Source organism: Sarcophilus harrisii, chromosome 6 (assembly GCF_902635505.1).
Source record: "Sarcophilus harrisii chromosome 6, mSarHar1.11, whole genome shotgun sequence".
NCBI lineage: Eukaryota > Metazoa > Chordata > Mammalia > Dasyuromorphia > Dasyuridae > Sarcophilus > Sarcophilus harrisii.
The window spans coordinates 247,980,291-247,997,167 of NC_045431.1; the positions used below are offsets into that span (position 1 = coordinate 247,980,291).

The 16,877-nt window shown below is 35.9% G+C and overlaps 1 protein-coding gene across 1 annotated transcript; it reads left to right on the top strand.

Annotated features, from left to right (window-relative positions):
* Nucleotides 1–4,769: 4,769 nt before the first annotated feature.
* Nucleotides 4,770–5,705, top strand: LOC100920852 (olfactory receptor 5B12-like). Its single transcript, XM_003774371.2, has one exon. The coding sequence runs from the start codon at nt 4,770–4,772 to the stop codon at nt 5,703–5,705; it is 936 nt and encodes a 311-aa protein (XP_003774419.2).
* The last annotated feature ends 11,172 nt before the right edge of the window (nt 5,706–16,877 follow it).

Below are 16,877 nucleotides of genomic sequence, written 5' to 3' on the forward strand. Positions count from 1 at the left end.
GCCTTCTTTGTTTTCAAACCCTATAAAAACTCTGCTCAAGTTAATCGTCTTTGGAATCTCACCCATGGAGATGACAATCTGCCTGGGATCTTCCCATTCGGAACTTGAAGGCTGCTACCCCGGGGTTCCCCAGCCAGACTACAATTTAGAGTTGGTGCTCCCCTGAATTGGTGATGTTGTCTCTCTCTCTTATCGATCCTTCTCTACTATTTTAATCATAATCCTCTTTATTCTTTGTCTTTTATGTATTATTTATTATATTGGTTGTTATTGTAAGCAATCTATTCCATGTATTGTATAATTAAAATTTACTTTCACTTTGAGCAAAAGAGCATCATTTATAGGAGCAAACTTTTCCCTAAAATCACATAACAAATGACAACTCAACTAGCTTTTCTTTAGAAGATTTCTCTACAAATCTCAATATGGGTGCAGCCCAGTACCTTCTGAGATATCCTGAAATATCCTGAGATATCACAGATTATTTAAGATCTCAAGAAAGGTCTTTTTCTTCAAATGAAATCTATTCTTCCCTCTTCTCCTTTATTTCTCTTTTCTCTCTTTATCAGTGTTAGATTTTCATAAGAGAAAAACTACTTCTATAACCGTATAAGAAACAATAATCACCCTTCCTCCCTCCCATTTATGCTGATTTTTGTCAGGTAAGGTCTTTTTTCCCCCTTGAAGTGGGAAATTCCACATAGAAGACAGGTAAACTTATAATGGACAAAAACTCCACACAATTTAGTCACTAAAATGATTTTCCTAGATTGTACATATGGTCATGTCCCCTGTCCCCCAGGGACTCCAGTGCCTTCCTATTGTCTCCAGGAAGCAATTTGGAACTATGCCCAGAGGCCTACATCCCAAAAAGGATCATAAAAGAGGCCAAAGGATTCATATGTTAAAATTGTTTTCTATCAGCCCTTTCTGTGGTGGCAAGGAACTGAAAACTGAATGGATGCAAATCAATTGAAGAATGGCCAAATAAGTTGTGGTAGATGAATGTAATGGAATATTGTTGTTCTCTAAGAAAGGACAAGCAGGATGTTTTCAGAAAAGTCTGGAAAGATTTACATGAACTGATGCTGAGTGAAGTGAGGAGACCTAAGGGAATACCATAAACATCAATAAGAAGATTAGGTAATGATCAGCTGTGATAAACTTGGTTCTTCTGAATAGTGAGGCCAGTTCCAATAGACTCGTGATGAAGAAATCCACCTGCATCCAGAGAGAGAGCTGTGAGGAATGAATGTAGATCACAACAAAATATTTTTTATCTTTGTTGTTGTTTTCGTGGGGGTTTTTTCTTTCTCATTTTCCCCTTTTAATCTAATTTTTCTTGTGCACTATGATAAATGTAGAAATACGTTTTGAAGAATTGCACATGTTTAACCTATACTGGATTAGTTGGTATCTAAAAGAGGGAAGAGGTAGGGAGCGAGAGAAAAATTTGGAATGCAAAGTTTTGCAAAGGTGAATGCTAAAAAATATACTTGAATGTATTTTGAAAAATAAAAAAAAGCTATATGTATATTAAAAAACAAAGATAGCCATTCCTTGTATTGGCTATCATAAAAAAAATTAAGGGAGAAGTAACACAAGAGGGAAGACAACTAGGTGGTTTAGAGAATGGACTGTAGGGCCAGAAGTCTCAAAGAAATGATTCTGTGATTTTCTTGGTTGATAAAATCTTTTGTGTTAATTGAAGGGAGATGTCTGGTTTATACTTTACAATGTTAGTTTTTGTAAAGATAAAATCTGCTAAAGGTTTCTCCAAATTCTACATTCTGCTACCCTCCCTGAAGCCAATGCTACTAAACATTTGATGAGGAAAACACTGTGGCCACCAAAGATACTGGCAATATCAAATGGTTAACCATTAAGAATTGCTAAAATTTTTAATCAATGAAATTATAAATGGATAATAACATTAACAGAAATAACGTATGTTCCTATTTTCTACATCAGTGAACCAAGGTCTTTGTATAACACTTGCATTTGAAATAACTTAGATTAATGTTTTTGGTGACACAAACGGTAAAATGACAGTATCAAGTGTGTGACATCAAATTTGAATTCAGCTGTTCCTGATTCCAAGACCACTGTCCTTCGACTGCACTACCTAGCTACACCTTCATACCTATTTCAAAGAAGCAAAAATAAATTGAGAACTAAAACTGTTTAGTGACTTGGCCGATGCTACCCAATTAGAAGATGGTAGGTAGAAGCAGGGCTAGAAGCCTTTACAGGTCCCATTCTACCTCATTTTTCTAAAAACGAGTTAGGATGGCAAAGTATCCATGAGAAAATTGTTCTTTTCCCATAATCAAAGCAGAATATAATTGTTTGTTTTGATCAGGAATTGGCAGCAGATCTGCCAAAACCTCCAAGGAAGCACAACCTCCCAAGAGCCTCAGGGCTCCCAGGTCTGCATAAAGTCCCTGGTTCAGCCACTGACATTGAAATATTCCACTATAGGGCTTAGTGCTTGGGATCCAGCACTTTCCCCCCCTAGATACTAGTGAAGTGTTTTTCCAGTACGATTATATGTTTCCTAGTTTGGGACTTCAAGGACAAAACGTGAATATAAAGTTTTTGTTTCTCTTTCCTTTTTTGGGGGCCTTGGTCATATTTCTCTATATCAAGCTGGCTGTGTTTGAGGATATCCAATTCAAGACTTCAGGGCTTACATAAATACCAAAATGGTATAGTAATAACACTGTTGGACATGGAGTCAGGAAGATCAGTATAAAACTCTCCTCTATTTCAGACATTGATTCATTTTCCCCATGGGTAAGTCCATTAAATTCAATTTCCTTATTCATAAACTAAACATCATTATACTTGTAATACTTATTTCATATATTGTCTTAGAGCTCAAATTTCAGTTGCAGGTATTTAAAATATAACCATAGGCAAGTTTACCTCAGTTTTCTTAACTTTAAAATGGGGATAATAAAAGTACCCACATTACAGGGTTGTTGTAAGACTCAAATAAGGTAATATCTATGAAGTGCAACACAATGTTTTGCACATAATGGAATTCATATAAATGGTTCTGCCCTTCATTCCACTATTATAGATGCTAGTTTTTATTGTCTTTGGTATAAACTCTTATTTGTTCTGTTTTTTCTAAATCCAAAGATCATTCTTTTTGTTATAGAAAATAGGAACAAAATACAAATTGAGCAGGTCAGCCTTTTCCTATCATTAATTGTACTTGTCTATCAGCCTTGAGCATGAATCCAATTCTTCAAAATTCTTCAAAAAAAAAGGACAAAGTTTGTGTCTGTCTTCTATTTCCACAGTAACAGTGATGGAGAATTTAAAAAAGTTGTGTAGAGGAAACACATTTAAAAATCATACAAATATTGTTAAGTTATCCACCAGTGATCTTTTGGATGGATGACTCACATAACTACACCACTGGTGTCCACTAACTACTGTTCCTACTCAGGAATTTCTGACTTCAGTCCATTGCATAACCTTAAGGTCACAATTAATACGAAACAGGATCCCAGTAAACTCTTGACCAGCTTTCTTTCAAGCTCTCCTACCTTCTTTGTTTTTAAACTTTGCTCTTATTCTGGTGGGTTTTTTTTTTTTTGGCTCTTTTCCTTTGTTTCTTTTCTTCCTCCTTCATCACAGTGAAACATGCATCAGAAAAGATCCACTTCTCCAATCTTGATCTATAGTAATCCTTCTTCAAATGCTTGTTTGGTCACAGGTTAAGGCAATTCCCTTTCCTTGGGGGATTGTCTTGGAGGATTGTAAAATTCATGGTAAATTTTAAAAAGCAACAACAACAACAACAACAACAAAAAAGAACTGAGTATGTGTATATGTATGTGTGTGTATATATATATATATATCCTTTGATCCAATAATACAACTACTAGGCATTAATCCCAAAAGAGATTTTTTTAAAAGGAAAAGGATTGATACATACAAAAATATTCATAACAGCCCTCTTTTCAGGGCAAAGAATAGAGAATTGAAGAGATGACTATCAGTTTTGGAATGGTTAAATAAAGTGTAGGATGTGATTATGATGAAATATAATTGTTCTATGGAAAAATGGTAAATAGGATGCTCTCAGAAAAAACTAGAAAATCCTCCATGAGGTAAAACAAAGTGAACCTGTCCTGTGTACAAAGTAATAGCAAAGTTATGAAATGATCAGCTATCAATGACTTCACAATGACATTACACAATATAATGTCTACTCTGAAAAATTTTGATGAAAAATGATATGTAAAATCAAAGAAAGAACTGATTGTGATTAAATACAGTTTGAAGTAAACTATTTTTTACTTTATTTTTCTTGAGTTTTTTTTATGAGGGGAGGATATTTATATTTTATTTCATAACATGGCTTTTATGGAAATGTTTCGCATAAGTTCATATGTGCCTTCTTAATTGGGGTGGGAGTAGTGAGGAAGGGAGAGAATTTGGAACTCAAGTTTTTAAAAACAAATGGAAAAATTATTTTGCATCTAGCTGGGAGAAATAAAAATATTAAACATTTAAAAAATAAATTAAAATTTTTTAAAGCATGAGGTAATAGAAGAGGTAATGTGAAGAGGGATGTATTCTCTTTATGAGAAAATGGATGAGTGAATTTTGGGGACCTACAGTAAGTGCTATGACAGCTACCTAGATGTTATTGCTCCTCACATAAAATAGATATCTGACTATTTTTACATTTTGAAGTGGATTTTTCTGAAGATTATTACTCTTTTGCAGGTGAATGACATCACTACCAAATGACATCTATAGAGAACAGATCTGAAGTGAATGAGTTCATCTTCAAAGGAATAACAGATGATCCAGAGCTTCAGGTCCCTCTCTTCATCATGTTCACCTTCATCTACCTCATCACTCTGGTAGGGAACCTAGGAATAGTATCTTTGATCTCCTGGGATTCCCACCTCCATACACCCATGTACTTTTTTCTCAGTAATCTCTCTTTGGTGGATTTTGGCTTTTCTTCAACTATAACTCCCAAGGTGTTGGCTGGGCTCCTTCAAGGGGACAAGGTCATTTCCCTTCATGGATGTGCTACACAGCTGTTCTTTTTTGCATCTTTTGGTACTATGGAAAGTTTCCTCTTAGCCTCCATGGCCTATGATCGCCATGCAGCTGTGTGTAAGCCCCTACATTATACCACTATCATGACATCAACTGTATGTGTATATCTAGTCAGTGGTGCTTACTTCTGCAGCTTTCTAGCCATCTCCATAGTCACAGGAAACATATTTAGCCTTTCCTTTTGTAGATCAAACATACTCGAACACTTTTTCTGTGATGTTACCCCTCTGCTACTTCTCTCTTGCTCTGATATTCACCTCACAGAGGTTTTAGTCTTTATAATAGGGTTATTCACTGTCTCTTCTCCACTCCTTGTCATTGTTACTTCTTACTTACTAATTTTCATCACCATCCTGAAGATCCGTTCTGCTGAAGGTCATCAGAAAGCCTTCTCCACCTGTGCTTCCCATCTCACAGCAGTGTCTATATTTTATGGGACAATTATGTTCATGTACTTACAACCTAGTTCAAAACACTCAATGGGCTCGGACAAAATAGTGTCAGTATTCTATACGATGGTCATCCCTATGTTGAACCCTCTGGTGTATAGTCTTAGGAACAAAGATGTCAAAAACACTTTCAGGAAAGCTGTGAGGGGACAACAACATTAATTAGGTCAACATTTTTCTTAAAGAGAAATCCAATCTGTAGCATCCCCATTCTGGAATCCAATCAAGAAATAGGGTTATTTTTCTTATGCAAAGAGAAATGCCTTGCACATCTTAGATTTTTCTTTTTTATAGTTGATTCATTTATAGATCTTTCTAACTTCCCACATAAGGATGAATTTATATTTGTGCATGTGTATGTATGTAGGTAGGTATATATCTATATGCATTTTTAATAGGTGAAGAAGTAGAAACTTCTCTCACATATAAATCCAAAATACTATTCTATCACCAATCAGTACAATGTATAAACAGGAAAATCCCCAAGCAACTAAGAGGAGAGCATATGGAATCAGGGTGAGTTGTGGTGTAAGTATAAGTCTTAGGACCAGACATCGACAATGCTTTTAGGACACTATGAGAAAATAACAACTTCAATTAGATTATCTTCTTTCTTAGAGAGAAAATACAACCTGTACCTTCTTTCCTCTGGGATCCACTACCAAAATTAGGCTCTTTTTCTTATACACACAGAAATATTTGCCGATCTTTTTAGAGGCAACATCATATATTGGGAAGTGTCATAGACCGAGTTAGAAGAGACCTGAATTTAAATTCCATCCCAGATACTTTCGGGTTGCCTAAGTTAAGGTAAGCTACTAAATGACTCAGTCTCAGTTTCCTCATTTTTAATGACCTTCATAGCCTACCCATATCTTAAAATATTGTTTTGTGGAATGAATCACATACACACAGAAATAAGCATGATATATGATTCTAGATATCCCTTTAGAAACAGGAAGATCAAGTGTATCAATTCTAAGCAGTTTACTATTTAGATAGTGGTTTAGAAAGCACGGCTTTTATAGTAATAACACTGCTTATTCACTAGACCCTAAGGCAGAGGTGAACTGGGAAATGCTTAAGAACTTGTCATTCATTTTAAAAATATAGCCACGTAACCCACTTTAAAATTTAATCAGCATTTTCTCTCTCGCATTCTGAAAATTAAATCATCAACAAAACAATAAGAGAAATTTGGAACTATAGAACAGTAAAATGAAATCATAAGAGATTTGACAAAGACAAACTATTTCTATTTGTACGTGGCAAAATGATACATTTTGCTCCCAAGATCTTTCTCATTTTTAGGGAAACATATACAGAGGGCACAAGTATGAGTTGAGTATGGACATTTTTTAAAATTTATGAGATAAGGAACAGGAAAGGGCTGAGAAAAGGAGAAAAAGAGACACATAATGGAGTAAATTATCTAATATAAAAGTCCATAAGAGCTTTTACAGTTTTTGCTACTACTGAAAGTTTTCTTTTAGCCTCCATGGCCTACGATCACCATGTAGCTGTGAATAAGGCCCTACCTTACACCTCCAGCATGACATCAACTCTATGTGTAATTCTGTCAGCGGTGCTCACATTTCTGGCATTCCTTATATCCTCCATAGTTGCAGGAAACATATATAGCCTTTCCTTTTGTAAGTCAAACACAGAGCATCATTATTTCAGTCATATCCCCTTTCTCCTAGTTCAGTCTTGCTCTAATATTCATATCACTGAGTTAGTAGTCTTTATGTTAGCATCATTCAGTGCTTTTTGCCATTTCTTGTCACCTTTGCCTTTTACTTACTAATTTTCATCACCATTCTGAAAATCCACTCTGCTTAAGGCCACCAGACATCCTTCTCCACCTGTGCTTCTCATCTCTCAGCAGTGCCTCTATTTTATGGGACTATCATTTCATGTACTTCCAACCCAACTTCAGATTTTCAATGGACTCACACAAAGTGGTGTCAGTCTTCACCATGGTCATCCCTATGTTGAACCCTCTGGTCTACAATCTGAGGACCAAAGATGTCAAGAACACTTTCCCGAAGTTGTGAGGGGACAACAATATTAATTAGGTCAACGTTTTTCTTAGAGAGAAAATCCAGTCTGTACCATCCCCACTCTGGGATCCAGTCTTGAAATCAGGTTCTTTTCTTCTACACAGAAAAGTGCAATGCATATCTTTCATTTTTTATACCTGATATTTACAGATTGTAGGGGGTCACAGATAGTGGGGAACCCTGGACTAGTTAGAAGACTCTTAGGTCCAGTAAAAAGAACCCTGCTGATGTGTCTGGATAAATTGCCCAACCTCTCTAGGAGCGACTCAGCCCTTCTGAGAAGTCAGGGGTTATGACAACTTGTGCTGTAATTAAAGCAATGTTATATTAAAGTGACAAGTAGACTTCTGCACACGAAAGCAAGTTGTGTATGTGGTCCCATATGTGCAGTGTATAGTTACCTCATGTGCAGTGTGTTATAGGTATATAAGTATATGAGGGAATATAAGGCTGAGGAAATTTTGAATAAATGGACTTCTGCTTGATCATCTTTGTGAGTCACGCCTCTTCACTCCTCCCCCATGATTAGGATTCAGGCTGATACAGAAATCCTCTGGGGAGCAGGTCCAGACAATTGGTGCTCAATGCAGGGCCCTGGGAACTAGGACACACTGCAGCTTGGCTGACAAGATCAGTGCAAGTTTGGGAGAAGAATCTCTCTAACTCAGGAACAGGGTAAAAAAAAAAAACTCTATTAAAAAAAAAACAGGAAAAGAAAGGAAGGAGGGGTAGGAAGATTCAGTAAGGGTAATTTAGTCACTTTCATTTTCAGTCAAATTGGGGCAAGTGCTAAGAGAAGAGCCTCCCTCCTCTCAAGGAAAGTATGAAGAATACTTAGGTTGATAAAGGAGCAAGATTTTTAGTGACTCAGAAGCAGATCACAGAGTTCTTGGATGTTGTGGAGTGCACATCTCTATGGATCTCTGGAAAGGAAAGGTTGGAGCCAGAGATGTGGAAGGCAGTGGTAGAACAATTAACTGAAAAACTGGCTTTAAGAAATCCCCCATAGAAAAAAGAAAGATTTGTATGTGGAGTGTGGATTTGTGAGGAGAACAAATCAGGGGATGGTACCCACACCCCCAGAGAATATGATGCGTGGGGCAGGGATGAAGATAAGCATTGAATTGGGAAGTTTGAGAGGTGTGGTGATTTTCAGTTTCTCAGTCCCCTTTCAGCTATGCCCATGCAGGCATCCTTGAGGTATCCTCCACTTCCTGATCCTTCTCTCACAATTCCAACTTTGGGGGCAGGAAAAGGAGAAGCTGGAGGGACAATGTCACCATGGGTACCACAACACAGTTTTGTCCTCCTCCTTTATCCTGATCATAAAAGGCATTAGGTAAAGCTTGGGAGGAGAGATGGGATATATTTGGGTTGAGAAGAAAAGCATACCCTGTGATTGAAGAACCTGACCCTAATGGGCCTCCAGGTCAAATCAAGAGAAGACACATTCCTTTTAATCAATTCAAAGAATTGAAAAAGGCTTGCACTCTTGAAGGATCTGCATCATCTTATGTTAGGATATTATTAGACAATTTGGCTTATGAAATCCTAACCCCTGATGTCAATCCATAGCAAAAACAGTACAACTAGAATAAAGGCTTAATTCTTATTCAGTGCTTGTGGCTAGAATCTTGTTAAAAGCCATTAAACAAGTAATACAATTATCTGGGATAGGATCTAACAAGATATACATCTTTTATACCAATGTACAAGTTAATGTATGCTGTGAAACCATCTCAGAGTAGCAAATTTTATTGGCCACAGCTCCTAATTTTCCACACAAGTCTCCCTTAAAGATAGCCTGGCTATTACATAATTGGTCATGAGTTTTTAAAGAAAATGTTCCTAAGATCCCTCTTAAAGGACTGACCATCTTTACACATGTGTCAAAACATAACATTGTTGCTGTATATTCCCCTTATTTATAAAAAGAGTAGTCAGACCACTCAGCAGAATGTGTTGTATGTGATTATGCTAGACCTTACTTATTTCCCAGGAGATGTAAATATAATCTCTCAATCGACTTATTCATTAGGTATGTTACAAAGAATTGCCAGCACAAATAAATTTGTAACCTCTAACATATTTCAGCTTTTTAAGGAAATTCAGAAGCAAGTGCAAAAACACCCAAATAATATTATCTCTTGCATTTCCCCTCTCATACTGGTCTTCCAGGACCTATTTTTTATGGACACTTAAAGGTAAATCATATACTCATTATTTTAGCCAATACTCCCATATTTCAGGCAGCCCAAGAATCTCATTCCAAATATCATCAGTCAGCTTGAGCTTTACATCTGCAGTAAGGAATAACAAAAGAGGAAGTGAGAAGCATAGTAAAAGCCTGTACAGCTTGCTTCCCTTTCCATACTCCTACACTTCCTCCAGGGAAGAACCCTCATGATTTGAAACCCATTGAAATTTAGCATATGGATGTGACCTAATTTAAATTATCAAAAAGGCTTGTTTTATTGCCCAAATGAAAAAAAAAATTAACCACAAACCATTGCCTCTGAGATTACCTTCCAAGCATATCCTATACAGTTTGTGTGTACATAGTTATTTGCTCATCTCCCATTTAAAATGTGAATTCCGGAGGACAGGGACTTGTTTTTGTCTTTTTGGTTTCCTCAACACTTAGCAGAATACCTGTGACACAGAATGTGATGAGGAAATGCTTGTTGACTAACATCTTTACCTCAGAAGCTTCCTAGCTGATTCCTCCTGGATAAATTGCCTCATTCCTCTGAGGCCTAGTGTTCTCCTCCAGAAAAATAACACTTATGCCTGATAACACCTATGAACTTTTCCAGGACCACCTGAGATAATATACATAAAGTGCTTTGCAAACATAGGTACACTTGAGTTCTAATCCTGACTGGATTGGCCACTAATTTTTTTATATCCAATGACAGCTCAACCAGCTCTTCTTTAGAAGGTTTCTCTAGAAACCTCAAAATGAGTGCAACCCAGTAACCTCCTGAGATATCCTGAGATATCACAGATTATTTAAGATCTCAAGACTTAGGTTCTTTTTCCTCAAATGAAATCTACTCTTCCCTCTTCTTTATTTCTCTTTTCTCTCTTTATCATTATTAGATTTTCAGAAGAAAAAAACTAGTTCTACAACCCTATAAGAAACAATAACGACCCTTTCCCCCTCCCATTTATGCTGATTTCTGTCAGACAAAGTCTTTTTTTCCCCTTGAAGTGGGAAATGCCACTTAGAAGACTGGACTAGTAATCCACAAAAAAGTCACACAATTCAGTCACTAAAATGATTTTCCTAGATTGTAATATGGTCATGTCCCCTGGTCCCCCAGAGAGTCCAGTGCCTTCCTATTGTCTCCAGGGAGCAATTTGGAACTATGCCCAAAGACCTGCATCACAAAAAGACCATAAAAGAGGCAAAAGGGCCCATATATTCAAAAATGTTTTTAGCAGCTCTTTCTGTGGTGGCAAGGAATTAGAAAACTGAGTGGATGCATATCAGTTAATGGAATATTGTTGTTCTCTAAGAAAGGGTCAGCAGGATGTTTTCAGAAAAGCCTGGAAAGATTTACATGAACTGATGCTGAGTGAAATGAGGAGACCTAAGGGAACACCATACACAGCAACAACAAGATTATATAATGATCAACTGTGATGAACTTGGTTATTTTGAACAGTGAGGTGAGTCAGGCCAGTTCCAATAGACTTGTGATGAAGAAATCCACCTGCATCTAGAGAGAGAACAACAGAGTGAGGACTGAATGTAGATCACAACAAAATATTTTTATCTTTGTTGTTGTTTTCTTGTTTATTTTTTCGTTCTTATTTTCCCTTTTTGATCTAATTTTTTTTGTGTGTGTACTATGATAAATGTAGAAATATGTTTAGAAGAATTGTACATGTTTAACCTATATTGGATTAGTTGCTATCTAAGAGAGGGAAGACGTAGGGAATGAGAGAAAAATTTGAAACACAAAGTTTTGCAAAGGTGAATGCTGAAAATTATCCTTGAATGTATTTTGAAAAATAAAAAGCTATAATTATATTAAAAATAAAGATAGCCAATACAAGGAACCAATCATAAAAAAATTAAGGGAGAAGTAACACAAGAGGGAAGACAACTAGATGGTATGGAGAATGGACTGTTGGGCCAGAAGTCGCAAAGAAATGATTCTGTGATTTTCTTGATTGGTAAAATCTTTTGTGTTAATTGAAGGGAGATACCTGGTTTATACTTTACAACGTTAGCTTTTGTAAAGATGAAATCTGCTAAATGTTTCTCCAATTTCTACATTCTGCTACCCTCCCTGAAGCCAATGCTACTAAACATTTGATGAGGAAAACACTGTGGCCACCAAAGATACTGGCAACATCAAATGGTTAACCATTAAGCTCTGCTATAGTTTTTACTCAATGAAATTATAAATGGATAATAATATTAACAGAAATGACGTATGTTCCTATTTTCTACATCAGTGAACCAAGATCTTTACATAACACTTGCATTTGAAATAACTTAGATTAATGTTTTTGGTGAGACAAACGGTAAAATGACAGTATCAAGTGTGTGACATCAAATTTGAATTCAGCTGTTCCTGATTCCAGCACCACTGTCCTTCTCTGTAATGGGCTGAGGTTTGAGTTGATGCACTGAGGCTAAATAGTAATTGGACTATACTCTATTAATATACATGATTGGATAAAGAATGGTCCCTGCCCACTCTCTGTGCAAGTCCTGATGTGTTGTATAGAAAATGACGATTTTGGTGGGTGGAAGCAGAGAGAGAGACAGGAAAGGAAGCTGGAAGAGATTAGCCTGGGTTCCATGCTTGTAGCTGCTGGTCATGTGGCTTTTGGTCTAGCTAGCTTCTTGACTCAGCCACACACATTGCTTTCGCCAATTCCCTTCCACCTCCAATCTTTCTTCACTGAAAATAAAGACTGACGATTTTCCCCTAATCTGAATTCCTGACTCCAGCTGATTTTAAAATACGTGGTCTTCACACTTCTCCTGCATTACCTAGCTACACCTTTATACCTATTTCAAAGAAGCATAATAAATTGAGAATTAAAGCTGTAAAATAAAGGTTTGGTCATGTATACTTATTGTGTATCTAATTTATATTTTAATATATTTAAATTAACATCTACTGGTCATCCTGCCATCTGGGGGAATGGGTGGGGGGAAGGAGGGGAAAAATTGACAATTGTCAATGCTGTAAAGTTACCCATACATATAACCTGTAAATAAAAGGCTATTAAATAAAAAAGAGACAGAGAGAAAATTAAAGTTGTTTAGTGACTTGGCCAATGTCACCCAATTAGAAGATGGTAGGTAGAAGCAGGATTAGACGCTTTTACAGGTGCCATTCTATCTCATTTTTCTAAAAGCAAGTTAGGAAGGCAAAATATCCACAAGAAAATTGTTCTTTTCCCATAATCAAAGCAGAATATAATTGTTTTGTTCAGGAATTGGCAGCAGATCTGCCAAAACCTCCAAGGAAGCACAACCTCCCAAGAGCCTCAGGGCTCCCAGGTCTGCATAAAGTCCCTAGTTCAGCCACTGACATTGAAATATTCCACTATAGGGCTTAGTGCTTGGGATCCAGCACTTTCCCCCCCTAGATACTAGTGAAGTTTTTCCAATATGATTATATGTTTCCTAGTTTGGGACTTCAAGGCCAAAACTTGAATATAAAGTTTTTGTTTCTCTCTCCTTTTTGGGGTCTTGGTCATATTTCTCTATATTAAGCTGGCTATGTTTGAGGCTATCTAATTCAAGACTGCAGGGCTTACATAGATACCAAAATGATATAGTAGAAACACTGCTGGACATGGAGTCAGGAAGACCAGTATAAAACTCTCCTCTATCTCAGACATTGACTCATTTTCCCCATGGGTAAGTCCATTAAATTCAGTTTCCTTATTCATAAACTATACATAATTACATTTGTAATGCTTATTTCATATATTGTCTTAGAGCTCAAATTTCAGTTGCAGATATTTAAAATATAACCATAGGCAAGTTTACCTCAGTTTTCCCAACTTTAAAATGGGGATAATAAAAGTACCTACATTACAGGGTTGTTGTAAGAATCAAATCAGATAATAAATATGAAGTGCAACACAATGCTTTGCACAAAATGGAATTCATATAAATGGTTCTGTCCTTCATTCCACTAATATAGAGGCTAGTTTTTATTGTCTTTGGTATAAACTCTTATTTGTTCTGTTCTTCTAAATCCAAAGATCATTTTTTTTTTGTTACTGAAAATAGAAACAAAATAAAAATTGAGCAAGTCAGCCTTTCCTTATCTTTAATTGGACATGTCTTATCAGCATTGAGCATGAACCCAATTCTTTGATTTATCTTTGTTCCCCAATAGCCAAATTTTCAATTAAAAACACCTATCTCTTTGTATTATTTAGTTTTTTGGGCTTCTCTTAGTTCAAACAGAGCCCTGGCACACTCTGGCTCTATTACCATAAGATAGGATTAGCTTTGCATTCAACTTTGGTTATCATTCTTTTATTTTTTCTTTTCTATAATTTTTTTTATATCTGTCTAATTGTCATTTTCCCCTATATCTTAAACTTTTCATTCTTGAGCATTCTTATCCCTTCAAGTTTGAACATAAAATGCTCCTTAATGCTCCCTCTAAAATGCCTGGAATTGACTGCTCAAGCATAATGTGCATTATTGAAAATTTATAATTTTCCTTTCCTTTTCTAATATTTTAGGATGACCTACTTTCCTTTGTTTTGTGACATCCTTTTCCCAATTTTTCCTTTCCTTTTGTAACATTCCCACTCATTTTGATCCTACCTTATGATTCTACATGCTTTATGAGAATCAAATATAGAATGACCTTTTCTTATATTTGTTCTTCCATTTTGCACTTTTAGTGGGTAAAAATATCATTTTAATCAATCAATACCTGTTACTTGAAGAAAGAGGCAGAGATAGATTAGATGAGAGACAAACAGAGAGAGAGAGAGAGAGAGAGAGAGAGAGAGAGAGAGAGAGAGAGAGAGAGAGAGAGAAATAGGAAATGCAGGTAGTCGATGAAAAAGGAAAAAAAAAATCAAAGACAGGGAGACAAGGACAGAAACAAATGTTCAAAGGAACAGAGAGAGAATCAGAAAGAAACAGGGATAGAGTATATTGGGCATGGAGTAACAAAGAGACAGAATAAAAGGTATAGAATAAGAGAAAACATTTTGGCAGATGTTCAAATAATGGGAGACTCCCATCAGTAATATACAATTAAGAATAAAAATGCTTTCCACTATGTGTTCCCAATGTAGCTCCTGGATTCTTTATATTAGTATATTTTCTCAGTTTTAAAATATAATAGCCATGTGTAAACTATGGCATTTCATTCAATTCTTTTTTTCAAATAAAGGAAAATATTGCCTACAAGATCAGTTAGGAGTTCTATTCATTAAGTTTCAATGGCTCCTTGACTGTCATAGACACACACACACACACACACACACACACACACACACACACACACATACAGCCTGTAATAGATAGCATATAAGAGCCTACTTATAACTTCTATGAAAATTGAAAATGACTCATGATTATCAGGATGAAATTAATTACTCTTAGATTAAGAGAGTGATATGCAATCGTGGAAGGTTCTTTCAAGCTGTAAAACTTAAAATTATGCCTGGGAATGGACACAGACATAGTTGTTTGATCCCTAAAGGCCAACTTAGCTTAGTTCACACATGGAAGGTTACTAGTGGTCATTTGGTGAGTCAATAAGCATTTTTAAGGACCCTCCTTTGTGTCTAGCACCAAGCTAAGCACTGAAAAAACAAAGGAAGGTAAAATACAAGCCCTGCTATCAAGGAGTCCCATATTCTCTATGCAAATACCATACAAATATCAACTTACAAACAAACTATATACAGGATAAATTAGACATAATCAAAAGAGCACTTAAATTGAGATCAGTGGATATCCTCTAAGACTTTTTTAGCTCAGACTTGAAGGAGACAGACTCCAAAATCAAAAATTCCTCTGGAATCCCTAAAAACTATATAACCAATGAAAGGACAAAGTTTGTGTCTGCCTTCTATTTTCACAGAAGCCGTGATGGAGAATTTAAAAAGGGACAAGTTGGGTAAAGGAAATACATTTAAAAATCATGCAAATAAATAACTGTTAGGAAATGTATACTTATATTATATGCAATTTATACTTTAATATATTTAACATGTATTGGTCAACCTGCTCTGGGGAAGGGGATGGGGGGAAGGAGAGGAAAAATTGGAACAAAAGGTTCGGCAATTGTCAGTGCTGTAAAATTACCCATGCATATAACTTGTAAATAAAAAGCTATAATTAAAAAAAATAAAAATCATGCAAATATTGTTAAGTGATCCACCAGTGATCTATTGGATGGATGACTCACATAACTACACCACTGGTGTCCACTGACTGCTGTTCCTACTCAGGAACTGCTGACTTCAGTCCATTGCATTAACCTTAAGGTCACAATTAATCCTAAACAGGATCCCAGTAAACTCTTGACAAGCTTTCTTTTGAGCTCTCCAACACTCTCTGTTTTTAAACTTTGCTCTTATTATGTTTTTTTTTCTTTTCCTTTATTTCTTTTCTTCCTCTTTCATCACAGTGAAACATGCATCAGAAAAGATCCACTTCTCCAGTCTTGATCTGTAGTAAACCCTCTTCAAATTCTTATTTGGTCACAGGCTAAGGCAATTCCCTTTCCTGAAGTAGAAAATGTCTTTTGGGTGATTGTTAAATTTATGGTAAATTTTAAAAAGCAATAGGAAAAAGAACTGAGTGTATATATATATATATATATATATATATATATATACACACACATACATATATATACATATACATATATATATACACATATATACATATACATATATATACACATATATACATATACATATATATGTGTACACACACACACACACACACACACACACATATCCTTTGACCCAACAATACAACTACTAGGCATTAATCCCAAAAGAGATTTTTAAAAAAGGAAAAGGATTGAGACATAGAAAAATATTTATAGCAGCCCTCTTTTCAAGGCAAAGAATTGAAAATTGAAGTGATGACCATCAATTGTGGAATGGCTAAATAAATTGTAGTATGTAATTATGATGAAATCTTATTGTTCTATGGAAAATGGTGAACAGGATGCTCTCAGAAAAACCTAGAATGTCCTCCATGAGGTATAACAAAGTGAACTGTCCTGTGTACGAAGTAATAGCA